At 29.5% G+C, this 9,820-nt stretch overlaps 1 protein-coding gene and 1 long non-coding RNA gene across 2 annotated transcripts; one reads left to right on the forward strand and one right to left on the reverse strand.

The window, feature by feature from the left end:
* Positions 1-440: 440 nt before the first annotated feature.
* On the reverse strand, positions 441-9,772 carry chp (leucine rich repeat containing G protein-coupled receptor chaoptin). The gene is made up of 16 exons (XM_031915168.2): positions 9,702-9,772; positions 7,662-7,950; positions 7,172-7,342; positions 5,921-6,396; positions 5,518-5,737; positions 5,067-5,377; positions 4,362-4,586; positions 4,033-4,254; positions 3,769-3,937; positions 3,017-3,549; positions 2,233-2,427; positions 1,852-2,136; positions 1,622-1,747; positions 1,390-1,503; positions 985-1,220; positions 441-755 (listed from the first exon to the last, which is right to left on the reverse strand). The coding sequence occupies exons 1-16, from the start codon at positions 9,702-9,704 to the stop codon at positions 464-466; spliced, it is 3,867 nt and encodes a 1,288-aa protein (XP_031771028.2). The 5' UTR covers positions 9,705-9,772; the 3' UTR covers positions 441-463.
* LOC147658553 (uncharacterized) lies at positions 3,410-8,189 on the forward strand. Its single transcript, XR_015294991.1, has 3 exons — positions 3,410-3,611; positions 3,749-3,930; positions 7,720-8,189. It is a non-coding gene; the product is annotated as an uncharacterized LOC147658553 (long non-coding RNA).
* Positions 9,773-9,820: the final 48 nt, after the last annotated feature.

A 9,820-nucleotide genomic window follows, 5' to 3' on the forward strand; every position in this document is an offset into this window, starting at 1 on the left:
AACAATTCTATTGAAAGAGAGTATATTAAATATAAACAATCGTGAATATAATCATATTCATATTAATCACTAGATCATATACATATTCATATTGAATAAATAATTGTTATTAATGGTGATAAATAAATAAGGAATTAAAACGATATACTTAACCTATTATAGCTACTTAATTAAATATGTCATAAATACTGATATTTACCAATAATATTTCAATAACACTTTAATATATGTAATAATATAACTTCATAATCATTTACATTCACAAAACATAACTACAATTAATACCTATTGACAAATAAATGTGATCATATTCACGATTATTTGGAATAAAATAGAATAGAGGTTAACTTTACTTTGATAAATGATAAATCACACGTTTGCACTTCAAATTATCATGCATTTCGAGGAAAGGAATGTTGAATGATCGTAATCACATAAAATGCAAGTACACAAAAAGTAAGATCTAATAAATAATCATTGCAAAAATAACAAAAAAGAAGGTAACGAGATAATGAGGTGTATGAATATAAGTCGCAGTTCCCCATCCACATTCAAGCTCTGTTTTCAATGCTTCTAATACCGACATATTATTCTTATTTAAGCAAAATGATTCGCGTAAATCGTCATCCCAACCATTGTCCCAGCAATCGAATTCATCATCTTCTTCATCTCGTTCGATATTTTTAAATTCACTATAAGTAGTACAACGATCCTCTTGATATTGTCTATGTTTTCTTTGCCAGGTTTCCATCCATCTATAAAAAACATTTTTTCTCGAAGACTTAAAAATAAGTATTACTAGAAATATTAAAAGTAAGTAATTAGAATGAAGAAAAGTTTATTTTATTAATTATTGATGTTATAATATTGATTTATAACATAATTACGTATATATATATAATAATAATTATTACGTATATATATATATATAATAATAATTATTAAGAAATAATATGTAAATTAATAATAGAGTTAATGACTTACCCAATGTCGCAGTCACAAGTAAAATAGCTTCCCCTCACCGTGAGTTTCAATAGAAATCGTTTCCCTGGCACGCCTGGCTTATATCCATTAGATGGATTGTGAAGTGTTCGCACGTCATTATGGCGAAGATGAATCGTCACATTCCTTACCCATTCTGCATTATCAAACATTTGCTTGGGCACAGTGCTCACACTAGTATTGTACATTCCAAAATGTAAGTGTGGATTTCTTATACCCTGGGATAGATATGAAAATCAATTTTTTTAATTAATTGATTATAATTCTTAACTTAATAATTAAATTAATAATTAATAATTTATTGCGATGTTTCTAAATTTATCTTCTATTTCTTTTTGTTCAATAAAAAGTACATTTAATAATAAAAAATCAGAATTAGATACATACTCGCAATATATCCGAGTCTATATCCTTTAATGCTTGACCTGTCAACGTTATATTGAATAATTTGTTAGGAAATTTTCCTCTCATTTCTTTTTCCAAATTCGTATCATTTTGTACCTACAACAATATGTAAATATTTTTAATCGATAAATTGAAATATAAACTTTGTACTTTATAAAAAGATTTTAAAAATATAGCAAAGAATAGCTTCTTATTTATAATATTTTACACGTACATCGATGACCAAATGCCTTAAGCCGTGATTGTACTCAAGAATGTTGGGAAAATTGAAATTCTTCACACCATTGTAAGCAGTTATATATAACTTACGAAGTTTCGTAGCTTTACAAAGTGCTCCGCTCTATTGAATTTGATTTCAATGGAAAAAAAATATAATATTTTAATTTTATAATTTAACTTTACTGGCACTATCGTGTTTAAATTTTTTCGATGTAAGAAACTTACTTCGAATGTCAATAAAGATAATCGTCGTATATCCAATTCCTCAAGGCTATCTGCAATACCTAAGAAACTAGTATTAGTAACAGCTGTGATTGGATTATCGGCCAAATTAAAAGTTTTTAACTCGGGTAAGGTGTGCGTGATCAATGGCACCACTGTTAGATCGTTGGCACTCAGATCTAAATAGTGAAGAGATGTTAAGTTCGATGCCATTTCCGGTGGTATCGATGCCAACTCGTTGTGTGCCAAGTACAACGTTTGCAATCGTCTTAATGGCAATTCTGGCACCTTTAAAAAAATATAGATATTCTTTTCAAATTCAAATTACTTTCAACGAATGTGTTTATGCCAGATATAATAAACATACATTTAAATAATACGTACACTTAAAAGCGAAATGTTGCTTAAATCAAGATATAAAAGCGAGTCCTCTAAGCCATGAAATGTTCTTCCACGTGATTCCAAAAGTAATTGTTTATTGTGACTCAAGTCTAGATGAGTTAGATATGATAAATCAGAGAATACCCCATCGTCGAGCCTGACCAATCGATTGTAAGACAAATCTAACCATGTTAAACTCTGAAAGAAATTCGAATTGTATGTTTTGACATGCGAAGAATTAATTTTAAAGAAATATCACTTTTATACATTTATAATAATGACTTATTTCTTCTCGAACAAAATATAAAGTTTAACGATTAAATTTCTCTAAGATATACATGTATAGGATATTAATATATTCATGGGACTCTTCAGAGAATCGACTCTAAGTTAAAACGAATGCAAAAGTTGTTATACAAAAATATTTATTTATTAAGTTATAAGCAAATTTAAATTTGCATTGGATGAAACTAGACAAAGCGAGATGTCCGTATGATATAGAGTTATCTCATTCTATTTTCGTTTTCATTTAACTTCAATAATAAATAAATTAATGAATAAATCTCTAAGTTTATATCAATTTTTTTGTTTACCTTGACTTTTAGAATCAATCCTCCGAAAATATTCAACAAATAGATTAACATACTTATACTTTTCAAGAAAAAAACTACGAGACATTAAAATTATTTAAAAGCTAATTTATAATGAATTTATAAATATGAAATTTATTCGTTTGAATTTTTTGCTCATGAATTAAAATTTATTTTTTAGAATATGTCAAACTGACTCGTAGTCTAAATATGGCGTCAGTAGTATGAATTCCAGAGAGTGTGTTCCAAGACAAATCCAACATGGATAAACTGGCAGCCGCCGAGATAGACATGGTTTTTGTGGGTAATCTCATAAATTGATTATGAGACAGATCCAAACTCTCGATATTAGCTTCGGAAAACATATTATCCGGCAACGTTCTCAGCTTATTATGAGAAAGATCAATGATCCTTAACTTCTTCAGTGGTCTAAATGCCTCTGCTGGAATGTCCATGATATTGTTCCAAGATAGGAAGAGCACTTGGATATTTTTCGTGTTTCTGAAGCAATCGAAGTCGATTTCCATCAACTCGTTGTGACTAAGATCGAGCCATTGCAAGTGTGGCATATTTCCGAAGACGCCTTGAGTGACGTTGGTCAGTTGGTTATGAGCCAGATAGAGATGCGTTAACGAGAATTCCACTGGCTTGAAATAATACTTCATTATATCGGATATGTTGTTGTAGCTGAGGTCGAGAACTTTGATGTTCGATTGAATCGTTCCGCCGACTGAAATGCAAAGAGAATTAACGGAATACACACGCTATTTAAAATTTTAACCAACTATAATTGTAAGTTTTGAATTTTCTAATTCATACGTATGTTTGACATTTGTATACTATTGATTCGATGCAAGATTTCAATTAAAGAAACAACATTCGTTTTCGATCATTTAACAAATTTACAAAAAAATTCGATTTGTTGAAAGAAATTCCACGATAAACTTACTGGTGGTCGGTGGCGTGAATGTGGTACTGTTAATCCATAATTTCGGGATTTCGTTATGGCTGGCGTTCACTTTGAACGAGGACAACGTTCCTACTTGGTCGAACGAAGCGAAATCGAACTCGGCCAGATCGTTGTACGCGAGATCGAGATACTCCAGATCTGGTAAATTCTTCAATTTAAATAATTACAATTCATATCTGATTATTCGATAAAACGTTATGTTTTAAAATACGTCAATGAATTTCAATAATATTTCGATACTACCTGGAAAGCTTCATCCGTGATATCCTTTATTTTGTTGCCTCGCAAATTAATATATTTCAACAGTTTCATGTTCATAAACGCTCGCCTTTCGATTTTATCTATAGCGTTGTCCTCTAAATTTATCATAGTTAATTTCGGCAGGTCGACGAACGTATGAGTTTGGATCGTTTTAATCATGTTAAACGAGAAATTCACTTCTTCCAGGTATGAATGTATATCGCCCTGAATTCATTTTTACCAATCAATTAGTAATATTAATAATTTCGATCGAATACGATAACAAATTGATTGAAAGACAAATTAGAAGAAAAAAAGAAATCACACAATACCTGAAAAGTTCCTTTTCTGATACTGTCGATTTCGTTGTCCTGCAATTCCATTCGTTTAATCCTCTTCAGAAAATGAAAAGACGTGTCCGGTAGCGATTTAATTTTATTGTTGCTAAAATCGAAATGTTGTAGATTCGTCAGGAACTTGAATGGCGCTTTCGGTATTTCAGAAACGGAAGGAGATAGAGCGTGAGACATTCTCAATGTTAGAAGCGAATGGCCGACCTGGGTAAATTTGAATCAAAAATGAAACTGATGAGAAATTAACGTTTACTCTTTTTTTCTACTATGATTTTTCGTTTTCGAATGATACAAATAAGTAAACGAAATCTCATTTAATTAATTCGTTTAACAAAAATTCAAATTCCAATAATATGAAGTTCCACTATTTGTTTGTTATTTGCTCCATATAATTCTATATAACTTAATTCTTTATAATAGAAGCCTTCTATTGGAATCATCTATGGATCCTTAACTTGGGAATACGATTCGAATCTAGTTCAATTAAATATTAAGCTAAATTAACTGATTCTGGATTAAGATTTTGTATGGTTGCTCGGTTAGCAAGTTGGTAGTTTGAGAGAGCAAAGAAGAATAAACAATTATATATATATATATAGTATAAATGCAATAATATCATTTTATATAAAATTAAATTTCAAACCCTTTGAAGGAAGAAAATATATCGAAAGCGAATGGAATTACCTCGGAAAAAGCTTCGTCTTCTATTGCGGATATCGAATTTTCGGAGAAATCCAGATATTTGATTCCACGCACATGCATGAAAGCATGACTTTTGATGGTGTTCAGATTACTTTTCACAATACGAAGCTCTTTGATATCCATCCCGTATTCCATAAAATTGTCTGGGGATAAAGTGGACTCCGGTATTCGTGAGATGGAAAGAAATCGCATGTTCCTCATTTGTCGTAGATCTTGAAGTGACACCACGCTGTTCTCCTTCCCGCTCAGGTCCAGGTTGTACAAAGAGTATTGGAAACCATTAAATACTTCGGCTAACATATAAATATACAAGGATTAAAATTAATATTAGTTTTAAAAATACGAAGGAAATCACGAAGACATGCATTTTGAAAATTTTATAATTTTAGAAAATTTGGAAGAGGTAAATTATTTGATAAATAATTTTTTTCACCTGGTGAAAAGGTTTGAATCTTGTTTTCACGGAAGATTAAAGTGCGTAGAAAATCGTACTCTTGGAAAATAGGACTTGGAAGCAACGTAATATTATTTCCCGAGAGATCGAGCAACTCGAGAGACGATTCCAAACCAACGAAATTAGATGAATCGACCTCCAATAGATCGCAATCGCTGAAGTAAAGTTCCCGTATCCTCGAATCCCTAAACGTACCCTCCTGAAAACGCATGATTCAAATATTCAGATCGAGCAAACAGAGTTTCTCAAGTTTCCAAAATTTTTATAATACAAATTTAAACTCAAAAATTTTGCAAGTGCAGTTCAAAGGTTTTAGGTAGTTTGAAAAATTATCCGCTCGAGCAAATTTTGAAATTATAACATTTTTCGGAGGAAATCTTACCTCGATCATCGTTAAAGGATTACCATCCAAATAAGTCTTGTTGACTTTTAAAAAGTGCTGAAAATCACCAGACATCAGAGTTTCAATTTGATTGTAATCCAGCCGCAGTATATCGAGAGACATCTGAAGTCCCTTGATTTCTGACTCCAGTTGGGGGTTGAGCATTTTCGATATCCTATTGTAACTAAGATCTAACACTTTCATACGCTTCAATGACGACAATTGCGCGTAAGGGATGTGTGTCAATTGATTCCCGTTCAGATACAGATGTATCAGATGTGCCATACCGTCTCTGAATACGGATGGATCGATTTCCTTCAGGTTATTGTCACGCAGATCGAGCATATCCAAGTAAGTGAGACCCGCGAACGCGTCTGCTGGAAGCTTGTCAATCGCATTACGCCCCAGTCGCAACTTTTGCAACGAATTCTCGAGACCACGCCAATTGTCCGAGGCGATCTTTGATATTTTGTTCCCTATACAAAGGAAATTGATCATTCGTGCTTTTCTTTTAGTGATTTTTAATCACTTATTAGCTTCGACATGAAAAAAATTAGAAAATGCAATTTTCAATAATTTGCTTGGCGTTTTTTCAATTTAAAGAACGGAACGGAATTTTTAATTTTAACAATTTGTATATTAATATCATATGCAATGTTATATAATATTTTATCTTATTTTTTTATAATAAAGTGTGAACGATAAAGTTTCTGTATATGATAAAAATATCGTTTATAATTTGATATAAGTGATTGAACGAATGCAACATTCGGATCTCGAATCTCGAACAATGAATAATCGAATTGGATTAGTCTTTCTTGATCTGTTAAGGAATTAAGACAGAATTAAGTATTTAAAAAAGGAAGTAAAATTTAAGTTTCTGCGATAAATTAATACAAATTGGATATATCAAACAAACAAAAAAATTATTTTGTTGTTATTGATAATTAAAAATTATTATTAAATACCATTCAGAAATTTAAAAACTTACTAAGAAATACAAGAAATGTTGAAAATTGTAAATAATTCTAATTTTTTTTTAGCATTTAAATACGTATTTATGGATTGGATTTAACAAGTGATCCTTTCATTTTGGCATCTAATATGATATTTTTACATATTTTTTCCGATACGTACAAAGAATTCATATTATTCCATTATCGATCAAAATAACGTTTCTTTTCGAAGACGATACTAAAAATATTTAAAAAAAAAAAAAAGAAGAAGAAGAAGAAAAGGAGAGAAAGATACCTGTTAGATCAAGAAGTTGTAATTTCTGCAAATGTCTGAATGACTTGCTAGGAATTTTCTCCAACCGATTGTAGGGTAATTCGAGCTCCCATAACGATCTCTCAAGCCCTAGGAAAGCTTCGTCCGGGATGTCAGCCAAGGGATTATGCTTGATTCGTAGTTTGTACAGACCTGAGAGATAGGAGAATGACGTGAATGTGAGAATTGCATCCTACGTAAGAATACAGAGTAACATAATCGATGATACTCGCGGTCACTGTTCTTTAATCCCTATATAATACATATTATTCTCTCCTCGATCTTTTCTTCGAAAATTCTAGCATAAGATAATACAATGAAACAAAGATCATGAACAATAATTTACAATTTGATTATTTTTAAACTGCGAAGTAAAAAATTAATTAAATTTGATGTGAAAAGAAATTCTTTTAAAATTTTATTGTTGTTGTTAATCAATTTTTCTTTTATATATATGTATATATATATGTACCTGTGTTCATGAGAAACTGTGGTTGCAAGAACATCAATCCATTGTTCTCTAATTGTAGCATAAACACCTTAGAAGAATTTATGGGCAGGGGTATCCGCGGCATTGGTACATTGTAACAGGTCACTATACCCAGATCAGGAATGGCTTTCGAGCAAGTGCAAAGGGGGTTGAAGAAACACGGTGGATATTGCACCGGAAGCTCGTGCATCCGAGCCAAGGATGCCCACATCATCAGCAACAGAGTAAAAATGACCAGCACGTAACCCATTTTTATTATTATTTTCAAATTCTGTAATGGTATAATAATTAAAAGATGATAAATATTTTTTTCCGCTTGATATTTCGAATTCTCAACTCGTTAACTTTTTTTTCTTATATATAATATTATATGAATTACTTAAAATTATTCGTAAATGTTAATCGTAAATTACAAATAAATTTCGATAATATAGATATTTCCATGTATATAAACGATCTTTATTCATTTTTAAATATGTTTAAATAAATTATTTAATTGTACAATTATAATTATTGATGAGTTTAAATAATTTATCTTATAAAAAAGAATTAATTTCATAAAATATATTATCTCGTTAAATGTAATAATTTAATAATTCCACGATGACGTCAATTTTTTTTTTTCTTTTTTCTTTTGATCGAAGAAAAATCATATACATTCGTCATACATAATCAGTTTTTCACAAACAAGCCAATTATTAGTTATAGTCTAATCTTTTTAATATTGACGCACGTGGTTTATCCATAGTTATAGTGTACTATTAATATGATAGTAAAAAAAAATTGTTTAGACAATTTATTAGATTTTCTTTATTAATTTTAAAAACGACATTATAATTATAACATTTATATTAATAGAAAGACACACTTGAAACAGATATTTGTTTCTTATGATTAAAAAAATTTCAAAAAATAATTCAACACATGATAATTTTCAGCATTTCTCAAAATTAATGCAAATGTATTCCAATTTTACATATGTATCCATGTAAAGTATCTCTTTCTTAACGACATAAAAGATCAACCATTATGAATTTTTTTCTTTCTAGAAATTTAACTAATTTATAAAAAAAATAGATCAAAGAAATTGAAGTTGTTTGAAAATAGAAAAATTTTTTAGATGTATTTTCGTAAAAATGGCTATTAGATTTAGTTAGATTTAGAAAATACATAAGTATAATTTAATTTAAAAAAAGAATCATTTTTTATTTCTATTTTAAGGATAAAAATATTGCTAAAAATATTAAATTCAAAATTATTTTTAATATATTAAACTTATAATATAATAGCAAAAAATTTTGGAAAACATTTTTCTTTTATACTACTTTTAACTCTTTGAATACTTTACTTTTTAATGATATATGACTAAAACTACAGAACTAAAACTACTTCTAATCAGCAAATATTAATAAATTAAAAGGAAACTTATGGACGCTTGTTTACAAATGCTAAAGAGAAAAAAAATAAAGAAAACTATGATATTTTTCAGAAATTTACTATTTATATAATTATTTATACAATAAAATTTGTATCAGATTTTAATAAAGATTTACAAAAATCGACATATCTTAAGAAATTGGATTTGTATCATATCATTGTACTTTCTTTCGAAAACGTCGATTCTGTTGCATTATATATACGCCAAACAAAATTTTTTCTCAACTGACAATTAGAAATTGAATTCAAAAATTTAGTATAAACATACAATTTAGAAATCTTTTATATCATCCAACAAATTAATTATCAATTGAACACTGTATTTCTGGTTGTGCAAAGGTCAAATAGTTTTTTTGAAAGAAAAAAGAAAAAAAAAAAAATAAAGAAAAAAACACTTAACGTGAGATCACTACCTCATTCAATTTTTATTTATATTCAACATCTCTTTCATTATGAACACATTATAGATCCTTGATGCCACACAAATTTTTTATTTTTCTCTTTTTCATAATTTAAATAATTCTCCGCAATGTTTCACTGCCCTTTGCACATCCACAATATTTAAACAATAAATAGAAGATTTACCATATTTCCTTGGACCAAGAGAACACTATCAGTTCGTCAATCGTAGCTCGCGATGATTGCACTGAAAATTTTACTAGCTAAGTGGCCGCTGCCACCCTATGTAATAGGGCTTCGGGAGT

Source organism: Apis florea, unplaced genomic scaffold (assembly GCF_048593485.1).
Source record: "Apis florea isolate Af1SG1 unplaced genomic scaffold, ASM4859348v1 contig_2190_pilon, whole genome shotgun sequence".
In the NCBI taxonomy this organism is placed as follows: domain Eukaryota; kingdom Metazoa; phylum Arthropoda; class Insecta; order Hymenoptera; family Apidae; genus Apis; species Apis florea.